The 13,125-nt window shown below is 47.2% G+C and overlaps 1 protein-coding gene across 3 annotated transcripts in view; it reads right to left on the reverse strand.

Annotated features, from left to right (window-relative positions):
- The window catches only part of DYSF (dysferlin), a 438,078-nt gene that overhangs the window by 233,052 nt on the left and 191,901 nt on the right, over positions 1 to 13,125 (reverse strand). For all 3 annotated transcript variants that reach the window (XM_056552799.1, XM_056552788.1, XM_056552789.1), the window contains exons 15-17: positions 9,445 to 9,488; positions 4,853 to 4,935; positions 3,094 to 3,129 (exon numbers count right to left, since the gene is read on the reverse strand). In XM_056552799.1, coding sequence (XP_056408774.1) covers positions 3,094 to 3,129; positions 4,853 to 4,935; positions 9,445 to 9,488 — 163 coding nt within the window. The remainder of the gene's footprint in view (positions 1 to 3,093; positions 3,130 to 4,852; positions 4,936 to 9,444; positions 9,489 to 13,125) is intronic.

Below are 13,125 nucleotides of genomic sequence, written 5' to 3' on the forward strand. Positions count from 1 at the left end.
ACCCCAAGTGTGAGTGTCATTATCCTGTACCCCAAGTGTCATTATCCTGTACCCCAAGCGTGAGTGTCATTATCCTGTACCCCAAGTGTCATTATCCTGTACCCCAAATGTCAGTGTCATTATCCTGTACCCCAAGTGTCAGTGTCATTATCCTGTACCCGAGTGTCATTATCCTGTACCCCAAGTGTCATTATCCTGTACCCCAAGTGTCATTATCCTGTAGCCCAAATGTCAGTGTCATTATCCTGTACCCCAAGTGTCAGTGTCATTATCCTGTACCCCAAGTGTCATTACCTGTACCCCGAGTGTCATTATCCTGTACCCTGAGTGCCATTATCCTGTACCCCAAGTGTCATTATCCTGTACCCCGTTATTATCCTGTACCCCAAGTGTCATTATCCTGTACCCCAAGTGTCAGTGTCATTATCCTGTACCCCAAGTGTCATTGTCCTGTACCCCAAGTGTTATTATCCTGTACCCCAAGTGTCATTATCATGTACCCCAAGTGTCAGTGTCATTATCCTGTACCCCAAGTGTCATTGTCCTGTACCCCAAGTGTCATTATCCTGTACCCCAATTGTCATTATCCTGAACCCCAAGTGTCAGTGTCATTATCCTGTACCCCAAGTGTCAGTGTCATTATCCTGTACCCCAAGTGTCATTATCCTGTACCCCAACTGTCATTATCCTGTACCCCAAGTGTCATTATCCTGTACCCCAAGTGTAATTATCATGTACCCCAAGTGTCATTTTCCTGTACCCCAAGTGTCATTATCCTGTACCTCAAGTGTTCTTATCCTGTACCTCAAGTGTCAGTGTCCTGTACCCCAAGTGTCATTGTCCTGTACCCCAAGTGTCATTGTCCTGTACCCCAAGTGTCATTATCCTGTACCCCAAGTGTCATTGTCCTGTACCCCAAGTGTCATTATCCTGTACTCCAAGTGTCATTATCCTGTACCCCAAGTGTCATTATCCTGTACCCCAAGTGTCATTATCCTGTACTCCAAGTGTCAGTGTCATTATCTTCTTAAAGAGGTTTCACTGTACATTAATAAAAAAGTGACATAAAAAAAAATATATATATATATCAAACAATGAATGGGGCTTCTCTCTGTAGACCTCTGTCTGCCATGACACCACAATGGTGACGGTAACGATGGAGGACAAAGCCTCTACACAGAGTTCAGGCAGAGGTCTATATGGAGAGAAGACAACATTACCTTCCCCCATTACACTGAGATACCACATGGGATGACCATGTAAAGTAGAATCATTCTCCCTGCCCAGTTTATACATACAGAACTCCAGTTCCAGATGTCTTCAGGATGTGGAGCCCAAGTGGTGCAGTAAAATGGTGGAGCATACGGGCAGTGCCAGTGTGTTCATAGAGAGGTGCGGAGTGCCAAATCTTACATAAAACATTCAACTCTTGTGCACTGTCTACTTTTATAGCAAGTATGCCTGGTATAAATAACAACATATGGCACAGCAGGGCATGTTCTATACAGACAATGGTTCCTCAGGGGGCTCTAAGGAGGTGTATGAAGCCTTAAAGCTTGAAATCGAAAGGAAAGCTAACAGAATGGTGATTGCAGCTCTGGAGACAACTCAAGTATCAGACACGTAATGTAGACGAAGAACAGTAAAGAAAAGAGTGCAAGGTTATTCAATATTACAACAAGATTTAAAGGGGTTCTCGAGGAGTTAAGCCACCTAAGAACAAGTTCAGTGGTCTTCAAACTGTGGACCTTCAGATATTGCAAAACCACACCACCTCTCAGCTTGCCCAGACAGTGTAAATCATCAGCTCAGCACAGTGCAGCCTGTTTGGTCCAAGTGCACTTTTTCCAGCTCTGTCATAGCATAGCAAAGAGAAGTGTGTGCTGTGCTGTGATTGCCAGACAAGTAAGGGAGGAAGTGCCTGTGTGTGTACTACTAGCAAACAGCTCTAGTTCTGCCCACTAAAATAGAAATAATGATAAATAGCTGTGCACGATGGAGGGGGCACGGTGGACGGTATATGTTGGCATACTTTTCCTTTGAAGTGTATAGACATTGTGCCCCATAAACGTGATGTGAATGGGGCATAAAAACCATGCGTACACACACAGTCTACATCCTGACTTCCCTGTCCATAAACAATCGTGGACGTCCACCGAGTGAGGACCCAGAGCAGTATGTCCACTAATTTACCATTGTTATGGTGGCCATCATTAACCTTCAATTAGGGATCGACCGATATCGATTTTTTAGGGCCGATACCGATAATCTGTGGCCTTCCAGGCCGATAGCCGATAACTCATACCGATATTCCGGTATAAATCATCGGCTATTTCTCCCCCCCCCCCCCCCCCCCCCCCGGGCCCAGAGGAAGCGAACACTTTAAATCAATGAACTGCAGCGGCTTTTGCGGGGCCAGAGACCACCGCCGCCACCCGTTTCTCTCCCCCTGACTGTCCTAGGGTCCTCCTGAGTCCAACACCCCCCCCCCCCTATCCTCTGGCCAGAGACCGCCGCCGCTCGCTTCTCTCCCCCTGCCGGTCCTTAGTCCAACCACCGCCGCTGCCCCATTTCCTCCCCATCCCCGGTTTTATAATTAGCTGTTCCCGGGGCCCGAGGTCCGCTCTACTTCTGGCCCCAGCGGCGTCCTGAGCTGTCACTGTACATACTGACGGTGACGTCGCGTTGAGGACGTCACTCGTCATTGCGCAGCACACAGCGTAACGCAGGACGCCGCAGGAGCCAGAAGCATCGCGGACCCCAGGCCCCGGGAACAGGTAATTATAAACCTGGGGATGGGGGAGGCAATGGGGCAGCGGCGGTCTCTGGCCGGGGCGGTGGGGGGGGGTCGGTGCGGTGCAGTGGGGGGGCGGTGCATTATCGGATTATCGGCAAGGTAGTTGCTGATACCGATAACGTCCAAAGTCATGAATATAATCGGTCGATCCCTACCTTCAATACATCCTGGAGAACCCATTTAAACCACAGAACGTTGGCACTACAAGAGTCCACCGGCATCACCCTACAGCTCTGCTACATAAGCTATTTGTATAGGATTGACCAGAATCTATAGGAGATCTTATGGAAACGTACAGTTAAGAACGGTGGGCAGCTTTCCCGTGGTCTCATCTAAAGCACAGAAAGAAACAAGTCTTGGTTAGAGACAATGGTGTAACATGAATGAATCTTAACGCATCATTACTGGAGATTATACAAACGGTGAGTCACATGACATGGATGATTATAGTCAATGCAAAGTAATGAATGGGATCAGGTCATGAAGGGGTTAAAGGGGTACTCCCCTGGAAAACATTTTTTCATTTTTTTTTTTTTTAATCAACTGGTGCCAGAAAGTTAAACAGATTTGTAAATGACTTCTAGTTAAAAATCTTAATCCTTCCAGTACTTATCAGCTGCTATATATGCCTCACAGGAAGTTCTTTTCTTTTTGAATTTCCTTTCTCTCTGACACCTCTGTCCAATTTAGGAACTGTCCGGCGCAGGAGAGGACTGCTATGGGGATTTTCTCCTACTCTTGGCAGTTCCTAAAATGGACAGAGGTGTCAGCAGAGAGCACTGTGGTCAGGCAGAAAGGGAATTCAAAAAAAGGAAAGAACTTCCTGTGGAACTTACAGCAGCTGATAAGTACTGGAAGGATTAAGATTTTTAAATAGAAGTTATTTACAAATCTGTTTAACTTTCTGGCACCAGTTGATTTAAGAATTTTTTTTTTCAGTGGAGTAACCCTTTAATTGATTATCCGTAATAAATGCGTCGTAGTCAGAGACCAAACCATGGGGGCAATGACACTTTGGCTTTTGGGATCTATCTATAGCAGCGGTCTCCAACCTGCGGACCTCCAGATGTTCCAAAACTACAACTCCCAGCATGGCCGGACAGCCGTTGGCTGTCCGGCCATGCTGGTAGTTGTAGTTTTGCAAAATTTGGAGTCCTGTCTGGAGACCACTGATTTATAAATTTGGCTCCTAGGGTTTGGTTTCTACTAGGAGTCATACTGCACATCATGTCTACTGCTGGTTTGGCCCCAATGAGTGGTGGCGCTATTGCACTGGTTCCTATGCAAAAAAAAAAAAGTGGTTGAAAGTGGTACTGCATGTGAGGCCACATAAAAAAAATAGTTCCACCGATGACTTTTCACAGGTGGTGGCGCTGTTTCATTAGTTTCTATGGAATGAATTTCTGCTAGTACAGTGGTGGAAAGTGGTATTGCACAAAAGTGTTGCAAAAATAAAACACACACACACACACACACACCTCAAGCTTAGTATGTTACATAATGACAAGGGTTCTAGTCATGGACGTGGTGCTACTGTTACTAATGCAAGCGAAGAACGCATTGATCGACACAAGAGCTGGAAAGCATCCAAACGTTCTGCAAATGACCTGAAAAACCCAGAATTACCAGCATGCACTCTGGTTGATTGAAAACTGCATTGCATTAGGACAGTATTTCCCAACCAGGGTGCCTCCAGCTGTTGCAAGACTAAACTCCCGACATGCCCGGACAGCCAATAGCTGAAACATTCGCTGTGTGCACAGTGCAGCAGAATCCCATAGAAATCGATGGGAATCTGCTGCAGTGGAAATTCTGCCGTGTGAACACAGCCTAATGCTCTGGACTCTATGGCCAACTATTTGGTTGGACCTTACTATATGGAGGTCTCATCACTAGATCCTTGTGCCTCTGCTCTTCTATATTATTTTACGGCTGTTTTCACCTAACGAACCCACAAACCCCCATGCGGTCAGTATATGGAGCAGGATGGGGCGGATCAGAAACACAGCTCAAAAACCACTTGACATGCCCAGAAGAGCAGGAGGTGGCACTTACCTTCTAGCTCCCCCCCAGGAGCGGAGATCTTGGACATGCTCAGGTAAGTGGTGCCAATGATGTCATTATGAGTGAGCCGATCCCTACAAGACACAGAGAAAAAGACAGTCATGGTGGACGTCAGGGATGAAGGGTGAGGGGGCACACTGGGAAACCTACGTCTTGTGCGCCAAAGGAGCATGACCCAACCGTGGTGGCATGACCGGGTGTTCCTTAAAGCTAGTGATAGACATAAGATGTGGCTGAGTGCTCGTTCAGACAAATTCTATTTCTCCTGATTCCCCCATACACATGCACGCTCAGCCCGACAAACTACAAATTCCCCCATACACATGCACGCTCAGCCCGACAAACTACACATTCCCCCATACACATGCACACTCAGCCCGACAAACTACAAATTCCCCCATACACATAAACGCTCAGCCCGACAAACTACAAATTCCCCCATACACATGCACGCTCAGCCCGACAAACTACAAATTCCCCCATACACGAGCACGCTCAGCCCGACAAACTACACATTCCCCCATACACATGCACGCTCAGCTCGACAAACTGCAAATTCCCCCATACACGTGCACACTCAGCTCGACAAACTCCCAAATTCTCCATACATATGGCCTCTCAGCTCGACAAACCCATATCTCTCTCAATTCCCTCATACACGTGCACGCTCAGCTCAACAAACAGCTATTTCTCATGATCCCCACACACATGCACTCTTGGCTTCGCTGACAGCTATCTCTCCCAATCCCCACATACAGACGCACAATCAACTTGGCCATCAGCTATCTCTCTTAAATATGCATGCACACTCAGCTCAGCCAACAGTTATCTCTCCCAACATCCCTTACGCATGCACACTCAGCTCAGCCAACAGTTATCTCTCCCAACATCCCTTACGCATGCACACTCAGCTCAGCCAACAGTTATCTCTCCCCACATCCGATACGCATGCACACTCAGCTCAGCCAACAGTTATCTCTCCCCACATCCGATACGCATGCACACTCAGCTCAGCCAACAGTTATCTCTCCCAACATCCCTTACGCATGCACACTCAGCTCAGACAACAGTTATCTCTCCCCACATCCGATACGCATGCACACTCAGCTCAGCCAACAGTTATCTCTCCCAACACCCCTTACGCATGCACACTCAGCTCAGCCAACAGTTATCTCTCCCCACATCCGATACGCATGCACACTCAGCTCAGCCAACAGTTATCTCTCCCCACATCCGATACGCATGCACACTCAGCTCAGCCAACAGTTATCTCTCCCAACACCCCTTACGCATGCACGCTCAGCTCAGCCAACAGTTATCTCTCCCCACATCCGATATGCATGCACACTCAGCTCAGCCAATAATTATCTTTTCCAGCACTCAATACGCATGCACACAGCTCAGACAACAGTTATCTCTCCCAACATCCCTTACGCATGCACACTCAGCTCAGCCAACAATTATTTCTCCCCACATCTGATACGCATGCACACTCAGCTCAGCCAACAATTATTTCTCCCCACATCTGATACGCATGCACACTCAGCTCAGCCAACAGTTATCTCTCCCAACATCTGATACGCATGCACACTCAGCTCAGCCAACAGTTATCTCTCCCAACATCTGATACGCATGCACACTCAGCTCAGCCAACAGTTATCTCTCCCAACACCCCTTACGCATGCACACTCAGCTCTTCCAACAATTATTTCTCCCCACATCTGATACGCATGCACACTCAGCTCAGCCAACAGTTATCTCTCCCCACATCCGTTACGCATGCACACTCAGCTCAGCCAACAGTTATCTCTCCCAACATCTGATACACATGCACACTCAGCTCAGCCAATAATTATCTTTTCCAGCACTCAATACGCATGCACACTCAGCTTAGTCAACAATTATCTCTCCCAACACCCCTTACGCATGCACACTCAGCCCAGCCAACAGTTATCTCTCCCAACACCCCTTACGCATGCACACTCAGCTCAGCCAACAGTTATCTCTCCCAACACCCCTTACGCATGCACACTCAGCTCAGCCAACAGTTATCTCTCCCCACATCCGATACACATGCACACTCAGCTCAGCCAACAGTTATCTCTCTCCACATCCGATACACATGCACACTCAGCTCAGCCAACAGTTATCTCTCCCAACACCCCTTACGCATGCACACTCAGCTCAGCCAACAGTTATCTCTCCCCACATCCGATACACATGCAAACTCAGCTCAGCCAACAGTTATCTCTCCCAACACCCCTTACGCATGCACACTCAGCTCAGCCAACAGTTATCTCTCCCCACATCCGATACACATGCACACTCAGCCCAGCCAACAGTTATCTCTCCCAACACCCCTTACGCATGCACACTCAGCTCAGCCAACAGTTATCTCTCCCCACATCCGATACACATGCACACTCAGCTCAGCCAACAGTTATTTCTCCCCACATCCGATACACATGCACACTCAGCCCAGCCAACAGTTATCTCTCCCAACACCCCTTACGCATGCACACTCAGCTCAGCCAACAGTTATCTCTCCCCACATCCGATACACATGCACACTCAGCCCAGCCAACAGTCATCTCTCCCAACACCCATATGCAAACACACTTTACTCACCTATCTCCCACCCAATCCCTGCACACATATGCACGCTCATCACGGCCAACAGCTATCTTTCCCAGTCCCCACATGCACATGTACGCTCAGCCTGGCCAACAACTATATCTTTTGATTACCCTTACATGTGCCTGATCCAACCATACACATATATGTGTTCTGAATGGCGTTAGGTCACGGTGTATAAAGCCGCTACGGCGCTACCCATCTGCTGTAGCCGTGGTCCTAAGAACTGAAGAATCGGGCATGTTGAAACCCAACATGCCCAAACCTTCTTTTCCCCAACATCTGGCATCGATGGTCACCTGATCCTATCGAAATCCTCGGGATTGGCCAACTTTAGATCAATGCAGCATTTCCCAAGCAGCTTGCCTCCAGCTGTTGCAAAACTACAACTCCCAGTATGCCCGGACAGCCGCTGGCTGTCCGGGCATGCTGGGAGTTGTAGTTTTGCAAAAGCTGGAGGCACAGAGCTTGGGATGAAATGTTCTAATGCAAGATAGGGCTAACCTGAGCTGAATCCCGGGCACCACCATGGGCACCATCATGGCTCCCTCTATGAGAAATAAGAGTGTTCCAAAATTTGGCTCAGCTTTTAATCCTGTTTTACAATAGCCGTTGAAGCCGCAGGCCTGATAAAGTACTTAGCGGCCATTGTTGGCACTTTCTGCCTCGGTTCACATCATCAAGGCTATGGGATATAGGGCCAAGTGAAGTTTTACAAGCCGAGACGCTTCTTGGAAGCGAGGAGGCAGCTCGCACCTCAATTATAGGCTATTACCTTCCATAAATTACCGACTAATAATAGACTCTAACGAAGGCAAAAAAAAAAAAAAAAATGCCTTAAAAGAAATAACATTACCGAACCCAAGACGTATAAAACAAAAACTACAAATTAAGATTTTTTTTTTTTTACTCTTTAAAGTTCTGGGGAGATTTATGGACAGTCTATACCGGGGAAGAGGGAGGGGGGGGGGGGAGGGGGGACCTCCGAAGCTAAATTTGGAAACACAATATCGCCCTCTAAAATTAAGAAGCCATGCCGCACGTAATCTCTTTACTTCTAAGTGATCTAGCACGTTGCGCACAGCTGGCGTGCGCTCCCTGTTATAAATATCGCAGGCAAGTAAATGACGTGCGGACTGTGGCCGACAAAAGAGAAGCGAAGGTGTGAGATGTGTTTATTGCAGGAAATGGGGGGGGCTGAAATAATGGGGGTGCGCACCCCCCCAAATGGTCTATGAAACACATTGTGCCGGAAATAGCTCTGAAATGCTGGGGTCTCAAATTATACTGTGTGTGGTCCCTACAGAGCTCAATTGGAGGTAGGGTAGTGCTGTAGGTCCTATGATGCATCACGGCACAACATGGCAAACTCATCTCAGCTACATATGACAACCACACCGTATGGCATAGCTCGAAGAAGTTGGGTCATGAAGACTAAGATGCCATCAAAGCATTAAAGCCTAACTTTAAACTCAGCTCTATTACATATCCACTATATGTCATCTATGGTACAGCCTGTGACTATACATATATATAACTGTGGCCCTCCAAAGCCTGGACAGTGAAAATCTTTAGCTCAGCAGAGTGAAGCCTGCTCAGTCCAGTGCACTTTCTCCAGCACTATGTCATGGCATAGCAAAGGGAAAAATGTGTTGTGATTGCCAGGCAAGTGAGGGAGGAAGTGCCTGTGTGTGTACTACTGACAAGCAGTTAAAGGGCTACTCCCATGGAAAACTTTTTTTTTTTTTAAATCAACTGGTGCCAGAAAGTTAAACAGATTTGTACATCACTTCTATTAAAAAAAATCTTAATCCTTCCAGTACTTTTTAGGGGATGTATTCTAAAGAGAAATCCAAAAAAGAAATGCATTTCCTGTGATGTCCTCACCACAGTGCTCTCTGCTGACCTCTGCTGTCCATTTGCTGGCCCTATGAGAAGCAGTCACTTACCAGTCTGTGAGCCGGATCCTCATTTTCTCACACATAGATGGAAACTAGGATGGAGATAACACACAGTGAGGATCGGCAGGTACTAGGACATTACAGGATGGCATAGTATCCGGAGCGGCCGTAACATAAAAGATGGGATCTAATACTGGGGATGGTATCTCTGCTGTGCTGGGGATGGGAAGACCCTATTCTGATGCACAGCCTTAGGAAGTGGAGGCACAAACAGCTACAGAAGTGTTGAGTCGGATATCATCAGGACTGGTCTACACTGCCAGGACCACAAGACTCCAGAGAAGACTGGGACCGCCTATCTGACTCTACAAAGGTAGAGTACACTACCTCTAGTTCAGAGATTCTTATTTTTAGAAATCTATTACCATAGGTTATAAGCCAGGGGTTTAGGGACAGGATATATCATGAGAGGACATACAGTGATCCCTCAACTTACAATGGCCTCAACATACAATACTTTCAACATACAATGGTCTTTTCTGGACCATCGTAAGTTGAAACCAGACTCAACATGCAATGTACAGACAGTCCAGATCAGTGAAACGTGTCAATGGCTGGAAGAATCGACCAATCAGAATGGGCATTCGCTGGTAAAACCCCTGTACTACTGAAGTGCATGCACTGACTGGTGTCTGGTAGTGCCCCCTACAGTACAGGGAGGTATTACATGTTCTGCATTACTCTTTACCTGTATTACTGAAGTGTATGCACTGACTGGTGTCTGGTAGAGCCCCCTACAGTACAGGGAGGTATTACATGTTCTGTACTCTTTACCTGTATTACTGAAGTGCATGCACTGACTGGTGTCTGGTATTGCCCCCTACAGTACAGGGAGGTATTTCATGTTCTGTACTCTTTACCTGTATTACTGAAGTGTATGCACTGACTGGTGTCTGGTAGCGCCTCCTACAGTACAGGGAGGTATTACATGTTCTGTACTCTTTACCTGTATTACTGAAGTGTATGCACTGACTGGTGTCTGGTAGCACCCCCTACAGTACAGGGAGGTATTAAATGTTCTGTACTCTTTACCTGTATTACTGAAGTGCATGCACTGACTGGTGTCTGGTAGCGCCCCCTACAGTACAGGGAGGTATTACATGTTCTGTACACTTTACCTGTATTACTGAAGTGCATGCACTGACTGGTGTCTGGTAGTGCCCCCTACAGTACAGGGAGGTATTTCATGTTCTGTACTCTTTACCTGTATTACTGAAGTGTATGCACTGACTGGTGTCTGGTAGCGCCCCCTACAGTACAGGGAGGTATTACATGTTCTGTACTCTTTACCTGTATTCCTGAAGTGTATGCACTGACTGGTGTCTGGTAGCGCCCCCTACAGTACAGGGAGGTATTACATGTTCTGTACTCTTTATCTGTATTACTGAAGTGCATGCACTGACTGGTGTCTGGTAGCACCCCCTACAGTACAGGGAGGTATTACATGTTCTGTACTCTTTACCTGTATTACTGAAGTATATGCACTGACTGGTGTCTGGTAGCGCCCCCTACAGTACAGGGAGGTATTACATGTTCTGTACTCTTTATCTGTATTACTGAAGTGCATGCACTGACTGGTGTCTGGTAGCGCCCCCTACAGTACAGGGAGGTATTACATGTTCTGTACACTTTACCTGTACCAGGGTTAGCTGCTCCTTTGGACACCAGGTGAGGGCGGCTCCATTTTACTTTTTTAGGACACTGTGTACTATACAGGACCCTGAAGAAGCTCCTCTCCTCTACATAGACCAGTGTTTCCCAAGCAGGGTGGCCCCAGCTGTTGCAAAACTACAACTCCCAGCATGCGCGGACAGCCTTTGGCTGTCCGGGCATGCTGGGAGTTGTAGTTTTGCAACAGCTGGAGGCTCCCTGCTTGGGAAATACTGACATAGACAGTGATTTACAGCTCCCAGCAGATCTTTCTTACTTTTATATGTAAGGATTTGCTTTATCTATATTAGTTATCTACTTATTTCTCTTTAATCCTCACTTTTTTTCCTATTTTTGAATGACATTTTGGTGCCTTTAGAACCAATTACCAGGTTTCCATAGAGTTCTGGTCTCAACATACAATGGTTTCAACATACAATGGTCGTCCCAGAACCAATTAATATTGTAACTTGAGGGTCCACTGTAATTAGGGGCACCCTGCCTGAGATATTGATAGGGCACTGAGCATTTGTTGGGGCACCATGGCTGATTATTTAAAGGGCACTCTAGCTAAGCCTTTCACGGGGAAGCTGTGGAGGCCAGGATAGGAATGGGGCACTGCTTTTTGGACCTTTATGGGGACACTATGGAATAATAATGGAGTACTGTAACAGGGACATTCATGAAGGCACTATGGGATATTACAGGGGTACAGTGACAGGGACAATTATGGAGGCAATATGGCTGGGGGTTGGCATATTTATTAGGGGTAATATGGCTCGGATCCATGGAGGCAATGTGTCTGGAACCATTGATGAGAACACAATCTGACTGGGACTTTTATGGGAGAACTAGAGATGAGCGAAATTTACTGTAAATTCGATTCGTCACGAACTTCTCGGCTCGGCAGTTGATGACTTTTCCTGCATAAATTAGTTCAGCTTTCCGGTGCTCCGGTGGGCTGGAAAAGGTGGATACAGTCCTAGGAGACTCTTTCCTAGGAATGTATCCACCTTTTCCAGCCCAACGGAGCACCTGAAGGCTGAACTAATTTACGCAGGAAAAGTCATCAACTGCCGAGCCGAGAAGTTCGTGACGAATCGAATTTACTGTAAGTTCGCTCATCGCTAATAGTATATACAGATAATACAGACACATAGTAACAAAAGATAATGCAGATATATACTGTCCACAGATTATATAAACACATGCACTGCTCAAAAAAATAAAGGGAACACTAAGATAACACATCCTAGATCTAAATGAATGAACTAATCGTATGAAATACTTTGGTCTTTACATAGTTGAATGTGCTGACAACAAAATCACACAAAAATTATCAATGGAAATCAAATTTATCAACCCATGGAGGTCTGGATATGGAGTCACACTCAAAATCACAGAGGAAAACCGCACTACAGGCTGATCCAACTTTATGTAATGTCCTTAAAGGGGTACTCCGGTGCTTACACATCTTATCCCCTATCTAAAGGATAGGGGATAAGATGCCTGATCGGGGGGGGGGGGGGGGGGGTCCCACAGCTGGGGACGCCCGTGATCATGCACACGGCACCCCGTTTGTAATCAGTGTTTGTAATCAGTGTTCGCTCCGGGTCTGATTATGGTCGACCGCAGGGCCGGCGGCGTGTGATGACATGCCCCCGCCCATGTGTGACGTCACGCTCCGCCCCTCAATGCAAGCCTACGGGAGGGGGCGTGATAGCTATCACGCCCCCTCCCGTAGGCTTGCATTGAGGGGCGGAGTGTGACGTCACACGAGGGCGGGGGCGTGACGTCACACGCTGCCGGCCCTGCGGTCGACCGTAATCAGTCCACAGACACGCTCCGGGGACTGATTACAAACAGGGTGCCACGTGCATGATCACGGGTGTCCCCAGCTGCGGGACCCCCCCCTAATCAGGCATCTTATCCCCTATCCTTTGGATAGGGGATAAGATGTGTAAGCACCAGAGTACCACTTTACAAACAAGTCAAAATGAGGCTCAGTAGTGTGTGTGG

Source organism: Hyla sarda, chromosome 1 (genome assembly GCF_029499605.1).
Source record: "Hyla sarda isolate aHylSar1 chromosome 1, aHylSar1.hap1, whole genome shotgun sequence".
NCBI lineage: Eukaryota > Metazoa > Chordata > Amphibia > Anura > Hylidae > Hyla > Hyla sarda.